At 42.8% G+C, this 12,249-nt stretch overlaps 1 protein-coding gene across 1 annotated transcript in view; it reads left to right on the top strand.

Annotated features, from left to right (window-relative positions):
• LOC125461735 (solute carrier family 2, facilitated glucose transporter member 5-like) overlaps positions 1 to 12,249 on the top strand; it is a 63,236-nt gene that overhangs the window by 11,753 nt on the left and 39,234 nt on the right. The window contains exon 2 of the mRNA XM_048550834.2: positions 9,557 to 9,655. Coding sequence (XP_048406791.2) covers positions 9,557 to 9,655 — 99 coding nt within the window. The remainder of the gene's footprint in view (positions 1 to 9,556; positions 9,656 to 12,249) is intronic.

The following is a 12,249-nucleotide window of genomic DNA, read 5'->3' as shown; positions in this document are numbered from 1 at the left end:
TTTTCTTTTTATTTACTCAGGGGATATGGGCGTTGCTGGCTGGGTCAGCCTTTATAGCCCATCCCTTATTACTCTTGAACCCTGCACTTTTGCTTGGCCATTTGATTTTGATCATTTGGGTCAGTCTAGTAAAGAATGGCAGATGGAGTTTAATTTGGATGAATGCGGGGATTGCAATTTGGTAAAACAAACAAGGGTATGACTTATACTATTAAAAGTAGGGCCTTGGGTAGTGTTGTAGAACAGAGAGATCTAGGGGTCCAGGTACATAATTCTTTCAAGTTTGTGTTGCATACAGGTAGGGTGGTGAAGAAGGCGTTTAGCACGCTTGCATTCATTGCTCAGACCTTTGAGTACAGGAGTAGAGACTTTATGTTGAGGTTGTACATGATGTTGATGAGGCCTCTTCTTGAGTTTTGTGACCAATTCTGGTCTCCCTGCTATAGGAAGGAATTATTAAGCTGGAGGGGGCTTAGAAGAGATTTACCAGAATGTTGCCAGGAATGGAAGTTTTGAGTTATAAGTAGGCTGGGACCTTTTCCACTAGAACGTAGGAGGTTGAGGGGTGAACCTTTAGAAGTTTTAAAATCATGCGGGGTATAGATGAGGTAAATGGCAAGTGTCCTTTCCTCAGGATAGGGAATTTCAAGACTAAGGGGCGTATTTTTAAGTTGAAAAGAGAAAGATTTAAAAAAAGATTTGAGGGGCAATTTTTTTACACAGCAAACTCATTCGTGTGTGGAATGAACTGCCAGAGAAAGTGATGGATCTGGGTACAGTTACAATGTTTAAAAGGCATTTAGGTAAGTACATGAATAAGAAATGTTTAGAGTGATATGGGCCAAGCACAGATGGGGCTAGTTTAGTTTGGGTTTATGGTCAGCATGGACTGGTTGAACTGAAGGGTCTGTTTCCCTGTTTTATCACACTGTGACTCTATGACTCTATTTCAACCACATTGCTGCGAAAAATACACTGAAAAGTTTAATAAGTTGCCCCATCCATGGGATCTACAACAATGGCAAATTTCATAGATAATAAAAAAGGTAAAATTAGGGCAAAGTTCATCACAGTTGAGTTAATGACTCCTGGGCTTGGGAAAGCTAGATTAGGAACAAGGGAGTACCTTGCAGACTCCAGGCTACTGGATACTAGGCCAGAAGCCTTTGCCGGGACAAGACATTCACAAGAGGACAACAGTCTCACCCTGGGAGATGGCCAAAAAAGGAGACCACCACAGAGGGAGACCACCATGCCGGGTCGAGACCACTTTTCTCCTCCTTCAGGAACTGGGCCTAGCTATGGTCCGGGAGCCTTGGCCTAGCCTGCGAGTCCAGGCTAGGGAGGTCAGCCCAGGAACCATTTCTTGTTGACCAGGCTAGGATGGAGCCATGTCCAGCTCGATATGGCAATACTGCTGCTGCGGTGTGAGGCTTAAGAGAAAAAATAATGAAGGAAAGAAGAGAACAATCAAAAAGAGAAAGAAGAAGAAGAGAAATAAAGCCGATAGGAGTGGGTGAGACCTGGGCTCAGCAACTGGACCCCCTCCCCCCCCACCTCATCACTATCTTGAAAATTCAGGCCAGACCAGGTAAGGATGGCAGATTTCCTTCCAGGAAGAACATTAATGGACTGGCTGGGTTTCTAAGACAATCATCAGTGGCTATATGTTCATTAGTAGACTATCTTTTAATTCCCGAATTTATTGAATTCAAATTTCACCATGGAGTTGGCTGAAGGTGCTGAATGGACACCTTCTGCCCCTATTTCTTATGTTTGTAGGGCAGTCAGCACATAGTATTATAGCTATCTAACCAACATTCAATATAGGTTAGCATAAGATCTCTACTTTTTGGCTGTATCTATCTAAAAATAAAGCCCTGTGCTTGTTTAGCTTTCTTATGGCCTTGTTAACCTGAGGCATCATTTTGTGATTGATGTATTTGTACTCCAAGATCCCTTTGCTTCTGTACCTTATGCAGACTCAGACCATTTAAGTAGTAAGTGACCTCCCTATTTTCCTTCTAAAATGTACAACATCATAATTGTTGGTGTTAAAATTCATCTGCCAACTGTAGATGTTGGTGTGTTCATCAATAGCAAACCTCCCAGCTCGGCGAACACACCAACATCTAAGCCAGCACCCAAGCTACAAATCTTCACTCAAACTCTGATCATCCGCCAATTATTTGCCCATTATGCAGGTTTATTAAGCTTTTCCTGTAATTTGTCACAATCCTCTTCAATTTTTTTTCATGGGATACAGGTTCACTAGCTGGACCAGCCTTTATTGCCCATCCCTTGTTGACATTGAGGAGGTGGTGGTGAGCTGCCTTCCTGAACTGTAGCAGTCTATTTAATAGGTACACCGACAATGCTGTTCGGAAGGAGTTCCAGTGACAATGAGGGGGCAGCAATATATTTCCAGTGCAAGAACTTTATTGACTTGACCTTCCCAATTTGGTGTCCTTCACAAATTTAGATATTCTGTTTCTGATTCCAAAGTTTAGATCATTAATGCAAATTGTAAACACAGTGGTCCCAGCATTCATCCTTGTGGGATACCACTTCCCATCAGCCCTGCAACTCTGAATAATTACACTTCACTCCCATGCTCTGCTTTCTGACTCAGCAGTCCTTCTGCCTCTTGTCCCCTGATTCCAAATCTGATGACCATATTCATCTTTCTGTTTTGTTTATTCAATACATCCCAATTTTTAAAAATCAAAATATACATAAGCGCCTTACTCTCCTCAGTATTTAGTGTCAGTTTACTTGTTCTATTTCCCTGATAAATACTGAAGCAAAATAATTATTTAATATTACTTTCATCTCGCTATCATTACCTGTGGTAATATCCTGTCTAATCTCTTAATTGACTATAATAGACTTTTCTTTTAATTGTTGGACTTGTAGCTACTTTATGTTTCTTGATAATTTAATTTCAACATTTCTCTTTGCTTTCATAATTTTGGTTTCCTTTTCTCCCAATCACTTTGTGTTCTGTTTTATTCTGCACTCCTTTGCTGTTTATATTCTTGGTGTTTCTTCCCTACATCTCAGTTGTTCCCTATGTCTCTGTGCATCCACAGAATTTCACCAGTGTTTTGTTTGTTCTTTTCTTTTAGTGGAGCTCTGTTGAACACCATTATGTATATTTTCCATTGTTCCTGTACCTGGTTATTTATCAATATTGTTGCCTATTTTCTCAAATTCTATTCACGCGCCCTTTCAAAATCATTTTTTCTAATGTTTTTCCCCATCAAATTTATGTCCTTCTCTATCATCACCCTGAAGTTTATTATATTTTGATCACTGCTGCCTAAATGTTCCCTGAGTTTTACTTCTTTTATCTGTTCTAACTAATTCTCTATGACTAGCCAATAGCGAATCTTCTATTGTTCAGTTTACACATTGGATTAGGAAGTAGTCTTGGATCTCTATTACCGTATTCCCTTTACTTAACTCTTTTGTCCAATTAATTTCAAGGGAGTTGAATTCCCCTGCGATTAATATTCTATTTTTCGTCACTTAGTTTTATTATTTGTCTACATATTTTTTTCCTCCACCTCCCTTCCACTATTTGCTTGTCTGAAGGCTGTGCTCATTCATGTGATTGATCCTTTATCATCTTTTATCTCACTCATAGCTATGTTCCCTTTCCTGTCATCATATTATCCAGAATATGTAACCGCTACACCAACTCCCTTTTTACTGTCTCTGTCTTTTCTATATATGTTAAGCTACAGTGTTTAATTTTCTGTCCTGATTTTTGTGTTGTGTCTCAGTAATTCCTACTCTGCCTCAACACATGATTGTCTCCAGTGTCCTGTTTTTGTAAAGACACTGTGTGCATTACTATGTAGACATTTCAACTTATAGTAAATAAGATTTCACCACATTTTGCATTTTAAATATCTTTTTAGGCCCCTATTCAATCGCATTATTTATTCCTTTACCTTCAGTTTCTGTTCTTACTTAATTGTTTTCCTATCCTGTTGAGTTTACATTTAGGCTGCTGCCTGTCTTCCCTCCCATCTATCCACCCCTCCCTCCTCACTGACCAACCCCCATCCCTACTCTCTACCGACACTCACCTTTACTAGCCTTTAGTAACCTTTATACGTCCCCGTCTCCTTGACCTGTCTGTATTCTCTTCCACCTATCTGCTCCAGTATCCACCTTCTATTACCACCTGTCCCCCCAATTTACTTCAAAGCCCCCATCCCCTCCCCTATTTCTGAAGAAGGGCCCTGACCGAAAGGTCACCTTTCCTGCTCCTCCTATGCTGCCTGGCCTGCGGTGTTCCTCCAGATCCATACCTTGTTATTTCTGTTTATTGTAGATCCCTTGTAATTACTGTTCTGGGACAATCTTTTTTTCATCACTGCCAATCCCTCAGGATCAAGGACAACTTGTTCCCCCTTTGAGGGTGTGGCCAAATAGTCTAATCCTGGAGCTGCAGACTCTACCACAGGAGTCGCGTGTGTTTGAGTGGGATGCTCTGGATTCTGTGCAGTCTTTCAGCTGCATGTTCCCCTTCATATAATCCGTATAGAGTGGAAGCAGGCCATTCAGCCCATCGGGTCCATACCCCCCTCTAAAGAGCATCCACCCAACCCTATCCCTGTAACCCTGCATTCCCCATGGCTAATCCACCTAACCTGCACATCCCTGGACACTACAGGCAATGTAGCCTGGCCAAACTGCCCAACCTGCACATCTTTGGACTGTGGAAGGGAACCGGAACACCTGGAGCAAACCCATGCAGACACGGGGAGAATGTACCAACTCCACACAGACAGTCACTTGAGGGTGGAATTGAACCCGGGTGCATGGCGATGTGAGGCAGCAGCGCTAACCGCTGACCCACTGTGCTGCCCCCTTGGTGAGGCTGAAGTGGTTTGTATCTTTCTGGAAGAATCCAGACAGGGATGGTTGGAGTGGACAATCCCAATGGGTGGATACTTTTATTGTAGAGTGGATGTTGCACACCATTCACCACATGGTCTGAATGGGCCAAGGTCTTGACTCAATGGCAGGGAACATCCAAGATGGCTGGAAACCAGGCTCCACTATGGGATGAGTATTGGTCACTGAAATCAGATACAGGCAGTCCCCGGGATGCAAGCGTGTTTATTTTTCTTCAGTATCTTCGCAAGTCAGCTTGTGCACTAGTCAGAATGCAGTGCAGGAATAAGTAAAGAAGCTGTTTGTAAGCACAGGAAACATTTGTACCTTAGAACTTGAAAATTACACCCCTGTGCTGGATGCTGAAATCAGTTACAGATTGGGACAGTGTTGGGCACTAAAATCAGACACATTTATATGGGGAAGAAATTTAATATAAGCCTGCTTAAATTTACCATCCTCTCAAGTGGGGATAAAAGATCCAAATCCAAAATTATAAAGAATAGCAAGGAAGTTCTCCCTGACATCCTGACCACTACTTTTCCCTCAATAAACATCAGATTACCTAGTGATTACAGGCATGTTCTTTGTGGGATTTTGCAGTGTATATGCTGGTTCCTCTTATTTCTAGCTCCCAACAGTGCCTATATTTCACAAAATACTGTTACTCATATGGTCACAATAGAAATGGAAGTTTAGTATCTTTCATTGTCTTTTTTTAGTTTTAGTTTTTGTCTCTTCTCTCTCTGTCTTGTCCCATGCATGTGCATTCCTCTCCCACTCCCTCACCCAGGGATTATTCACTGTCTTGCCCTGTTCCTCAATCAATAAATTGTCCTCTCCACGATGTGCTGCTGTTAGTCTGCTCTGTGTACGTTCATCTGTAATAAGAGAAAGAGTCTCTTGTAAACCCTGATGCTAAATCTGTAAAGCATTTGAAGGAAATTGTTTGGAATTGGAAATCAGATAATTACATTTTTTGTCTCAATGTATACCCAACAGTGATTATCAAGCTTATGAGAATGCATCAGACGGGGAGAAAGGAAGTGATTGATTTCATTTCTCGTCTCTGGGCACGCGTTTAAAGAATGTGTATTTAACTAACTAGAGATTCCACAGTTTCTGAATACAGGAACAGCAGGAGGACATTCAGACCTTCAAGCCTGTTCCCTCATTCATTTAGTACACAGCCGATATGGATCTTAATTCTGTTTACTCATCGTAGTTCCAGAACCCAGAGTGCCCCTTCCAAACAAACATCAATTTTCGTTTTCTAATCCCTGACCTTGTCAGCTTTTTTGTGGTAGACTTCCAGATTTCCACTCCTCTTTGTTTGAAGTGCTTCCTGAAACCACCCATGAATAACCTTGTTCGAATTTTAAAGTGATTCTGTCTTGCGCTGAACATAGATGTGCAGACATGGATACAATGTGTTTACACAAACATTGACATGCAGACTTAACTTGGAAGGGTTCAGAAAAGTTTTACGAGGATGTTACCAGGGTTGAAGGGTTTGAACTGTGGGGAAAGGCTAAATGGGCTAGGGCTATTTTCCATGGAGCATCGGAGGCTGAGGGCTGACCGTACAGAGGTTTATAAAATCATGAGGGGCAAGATAGGGCAAATAGCCAAATTCTTTTTCCCAGGGTAGTGGAGTCCAAACTAGGGGGCATAGGTTGAAGGTGAGAGGAGAAAGATTTAAGAGGGACCTAAGGGGAAATTTGTTCACACAGACAGTGGTATATGCATAGAATGAGCTGCCAAAGGAAGTAGTGGAGGCTGGTACAATTACAACATTTAGACCGTAAGACCATAAGAGATAGGAGTGGAAGTAAGGCCATTTGGCCCATCGAGTCCACTCCGCTATTTAATCACGGCTGATGGGCATTTCAACTCCACTTCCCTGCACTCTCCCCGTAGCCCTTGATTCCTTGTGAGATCAAGAATTTATTGATCTCTGCCTTGAAGACGTTTAACGTCCCGGCCTCCACTGTGCTCCGTGGCAATGAATTGGCTCACCACCCATTTAAAAGGCATCTGGATGGGCATATGAATACGAAAGGTTTATGGACACTGCACAAAGACAGACAGACAGACACACACACACACACACACACACACACACAAACTCAGCCCTTTTGAATTTTGAAGCCTCCAATAATCAATTTTAACCAGTGAAAATTCTCTTCTAAATGTTTTAGCATTGAGTGTGAGTAAGTTCTAAGAGTGAATGAGAGTGTCTCAGACAGTGGAATTATACATCCAAACAGATACAGGATATCTATCTCTCATCCAGTTCAAGATTGAAACTTTACTTAAAAACCTAAAGAACTGCAGAAGCTGTTAAATCAGGAACAAAAACAAAGTTGCTGGCAAAGCTCAGCAGGCCTGGCAGCATCTGTGGAGGAGAAAACAGAGTTAATGTTTCAGGTCCGGTGACCCTGCCTCAGAATGGAAATTCTGAGGGTCACCGGATCAGAAACGTTAACTCTGTTTTCTCCTCCACAGATGCTGCCAGACCCGCGGAGCTTTACCAGCAACTTTGTTTTTGAAACTTTCTTTCTTCTTTTTACTTCGCTTTGTTTCTTTTCTGTTCCGCAAATCTCTTGCTTTTTTAAGCAAATTGATTCTTCTTTATTTCCAGACAATAATTTAAGAAATTTTTAAAAACTTTTTCCAGTCTTTCTCTCTACCACGTATTCTCTCCCCATTTTTCTCACTTTCTCTGTAAGCCCCACTTTCAATTCCTCTGTTTATTTTCTAGCTCTCCACCGTTTCTCTCTATTTCTATTTCTCTTACCATCTTCCTTCCTATTTATGTGTGTTTATCTCTCTCTCTCTCTCTCTCTCTCTCTCTCTCACACACACACACACTCACACCACTTGCCCCCCCTTCCCCCGCCTCTCTTTTCCCTCTCTCACATTCTGATTGCCTGCATATCTTCTTCTCTGCCGCTCCTTCACCATTTCAGCATTTTTTCCTTTTTCTCGCTGTTCCTTTGCTTGAGAATTTACTTCACCCTAACCACGTATTATGGGAGGCAGTAAAAATGATGTAGTCTGCGTGTGTTTGGTAATAGGTGTTAGGGGATACATTCTGTATAGAATAATGGAGAAGTCAAAGGGAGTTACGGACTATATAACACAGTCTAGAGGATGGGACAGTATCATAAACTACACAACACAAGGTAAGCATATTCTGCCGTCTCTGTAGCAAGACTTCCAGTTTGCGTAAACAGTTCCCCACTCCTTGGATGGATTCCTCTTGGCACTGCCCTGCAATCTTAAACTCAACTTTTGTTCTTTTCACATCAGATCCCTTCTCAATTTCAGATGTACCAAGTGCACTGCCAGACTGCAGGTTCCATGGGCACTAGATCAGCAAATACGTCAGTGCATTATGTTTTGCTTTACGCCCATAATGCTATGTGCTATGCTAATGTAACAGTCTGGAATATCTCACGCTGGGGTGTCTGCACGTACACTGCCCCTGAGGCAACTTATCACTAAGTTAGGCTCTTCAGTTCTTCATATACTGTATTCCTTATATCTATGCATGAAAGGCTCTCAGGTACAGCTCTCCAGTGTAATGTCTAAGACCTGAGTTGCCACATGCATATTCTGGACAGGTGTTGGTTCAGGGAGATCGATTGGTCCTAGGACCAAGATCTCTGCTCCCACCTACGCTTCTTCAAAATAGTGGTCTTCCAATCTGATACACCTACCTCAGGACAGCAGACAGACATCAGCTTATTGTCTTTTCTGGAAGGCATCTGTGCAAAACATCACATCACCAAGTCACTGCTACCCCTCCAATGGGGCAGCACACCCTCAGTACTGACCCTCTGATAGTGTGGCACTCCCTCAGTACTGACCCTCCGACAGTGCGGCACTCCCTCAGTACTGACACCTCCGACAGTACGGCACTCCCTCAGTACTGACCCTCCAACAGTGCGGCACTCCATCAGTACTGACCCCTCCGACAGTGCAGCACTCCCTCAGCACTGACCCCTCCGAAAGTGTGGCACTCCCTCAGTACTGACCCTCTGACAGTGCGACCCTCCCTCAGTACTGACCGACCTGACAGTGCGGCACTCCCTCAGTACTGACCCTCCTGACAGTGCGGCACTCCCTCAGTACTGACCCGCTGACAGTGCGGCACTCCCTCAGTACTGACCCGCTGACAGTGCGGCACTCCCTCAGTACTGACCCGCTGACAGTGCGGCACTCCCTCAGTACTGACCGTCCTGACAGTGCAGCCCTCCCTCAGTACTGACCCCCTGACAAGTCAGCACTCCCTCAGTACTGACCCGCTGACAGTGTGACCCTCCCTCAGTATTGACACTCCAGAGGTACAGCACTACTGAAGTACTTACTACTGCATTCAAGAGCCACTCACTGTGTAAATAGTTAGTTACATTGGCAGGATTTGATAAGTGATATGATGGGTTATTTTTATTTTTGCGCTGCCCCTGAAGCATAGACGTGGAACTAAAATAAAGGATCTGCAGAATTTCCCCTTTCTTGGTTGTCAATGTTAACAGTCTACTTTCTGTCTTCAGAATACTCAGAATGCCTGACAGATGCTCAGCATCAGAAGTATTCTGTTTTAACCTCATCGCTCTTGTTTTGTCTCCTTGCACAGCACCTGACGTGGCCTCTCCTGGCAGTCGCCATCCTCACTTCCTTTGGTTCCTCCATGGCCTATGGCTATAACCTAGCAGTGGTGAACTCACCGGCAGAGGTGAGATAATATCATTGAGCAGGATTGCTGTGTCCTACCGCAGCATAGATATATGAATTTGTGGGAATGGGAGTGAGTGTGGGAGAGAAGGCTAGGCATGTTTAGGGGGAAGCATCATTTGTATGGCATGGCTTAAAATAATTATTTTCAAGGGGTCCTTTTGAGATTTTTCTGAATGGTTACTTTTTGATTTTTGGGGCTACTTTTTCAATGCCACTGACCCATTTATTAGTTGATGCAGTCACATACTAAAAGTTTCTTTTGTAATTATGCTTTCATATGAGATATTTGGACTCACACAGAAGCAGAATTAGAAGAATTCATCAATATTCTGAGAAATCCATGCTCCATTAAACTTGAGCCCACAGCACTGAATGAAAGCGTTCATTTCCTACTATTGGAATTGGCACAAGATGGGCATTAGTTAAAATCAGAAGTCACGCAACACCAACCCCATTTCTGAAGGGTCCAGACCCAAAAAGTTAACTTTCCTGCTCGGCCTGCTGTGTTCCTCCAGCTCTACACCTTTTTATCCTAGGTTATAGTCCAACAGGTTTATTTGAAATCACAAGTCTGGTGTTGTGTGACTTCTGACTTTGTCCACCCCAGTCCAACGCCAGCACCTCCACATCAGGGCATTACTTAACAATAAATGTTGTTTTCAAAATAACTGAGACTTCTACATTCAAAAACCCATCACCCTAAAAGACACTTTCCACAGATTGGTACGGCCACAGCTAATTGTGTTTCCGCAGAAAAGCACAAAGCTGAAAACAGTCTAACCAAGCTGTTACTACCACAGATCTAAAACTGAGAATCAACTTTTATAATTGACACAGTGTTTATTACAGTAGCTTTCACAACATTTTTCTTCAATGGTTAAGTTTGCATTGCTCCCAATTATGTAAATATTTCTTTTTTGAGAGACTTAAAACTGTTCTATCTCCTTTGAACTTGCCTCTGCAGATTCCTTTTAAAATCTCCTTCACACCACTGCACTTTCAAGGGGCTCATTCCCTCCACTTCTATCTCTACATTGTCTTGGAATTGCTTACTCTTCCCCATCTCCTCAGATGGCCAGACCAGCCCAATAAAAGGTAGTGCCTGTAGGAAAAGCATCAGAATCCAACAGAATTCCCTGTAAAATTCCCAGCTTCTAACAGAAGACACACCTCTCAGCAAAGTCCTCAAAATCACTGGCCCAGTTCCTGGCAAAATGTTCCCCTGGCGACTCTCTCTTTGCCATCAATTACTTTCCCAAGTACTAACTGCTCCTCCTATCACAGGCTGTTTCTGTTCTTGCATTGACTGCTGATTGGTTCATTCACTGTGAACCAGTCTGTGATTGGAGGAGCAGTTCTCCACTACATAACATATTGGAGGGACGGTATAATTTCTCCCTGGTTACTTTCACAATTAAATTTTCTTTGGCGATTTGGAGACTTTTGTGGTGAATTTACCTCCAGCCTCCATGTATGTACAGCCCAGTTGGAGGGGGAATTTGAGTGGGAAATAGTTCGGAGGAGGGGCTGAGGTGCTGGTAGGTTGGTGCATAAGGAGTGGGAGGTGGCAGGATCTGAGAATTGGGAGGATGTATAGAGGTGGGAGGGTGTGGCAGGTGGGAATTTGTATGGGAGTGGCAAGATTTGTAGGGATATGGTTAGGGATAGATTGTGTGAGTGGGGGTATCTGTACGAGTCATAGGTTAGAGGATGTATTGAGGTAAGAGACTTAGTGAGGGTGGGAGAGTTTATGGGAGTGAGAAGCTGTGTAATTAGGAGACTGTGTGGGATGGGAGATTTGTGTGGGATGTTGTGGGAGCTGTAGACAGTGTGTGTGGGAGTTATTTGTGGTTTCAGAGACAAACAGGGTGAGCTGAGCGCAGTATCAGGGAGTTAAATATGTTGGATAAGTAGACACACTGGAGAAAGATGTTGGTCCCTGAGCGATCAAATTCTTGCAATTGTCAGGTTCAGTGAGGCAGTTTCTTAAAATTGTGAAATGTAAGCTTTGTTAAAATTTAATTCCTGGGATCTGGGTCTCATTGGCTAGGCCAACATTGATGGCCTATAATAAAAATCGACATTGCCAGCATAACCCAGATGTTCTGGGATCCAGCCCTGAAGAAGAGTTATATTGGATTCGAAACATTCATTCTGTTTCTCTCTTCGCAAATGCTGTCACAGTTTCTCCAGCATTTTCTAATTTAAATTTCAGATTTTCAAATTACATCTGAGGTGGTGGGGAGCTCCCTTTTCCAACAGTTGCAGCCTTTGGAGTGTAAAGGTATTCACACTGCTGTTGGGAAGGACAACAGCATGATTTTGAGCTAGAATTTCTCAGGCATTAAGATGAGACAAGCTGAGCTATTTTCACTGGAGTTTTGAAGAGTGAAAGGTGATTTGACTGAAGTTTGTAATAACATAATACCTTAACAAAATGGGTGTGGAAATGTTGTTTCCTCCTGTGGTTGGGTCCAGAATTAGAGGGAATTGTTTTAAAATTTGGGGTCATTCTTTTTGGACGGAGATTTGGGAAATATTTTTTCCTCAGAGGGTTGTACAACTTTGGAATTCTCCTCAGAAGTCAGTGGA

The sequence above is a fragment of the Stegostoma tigrinum genome, chromosome 20, assembly GCF_030684315.1.
Source record: "Stegostoma tigrinum isolate sSteTig4 chromosome 20, sSteTig4.hap1, whole genome shotgun sequence".
NCBI lineage: Eukaryota > Metazoa > Chordata > Chondrichthyes > Orectolobiformes > Stegostomatidae > Stegostoma > Stegostoma tigrinum.
This window is presented reverse-complemented; position numbering and strand designations above follow the sequence as displayed.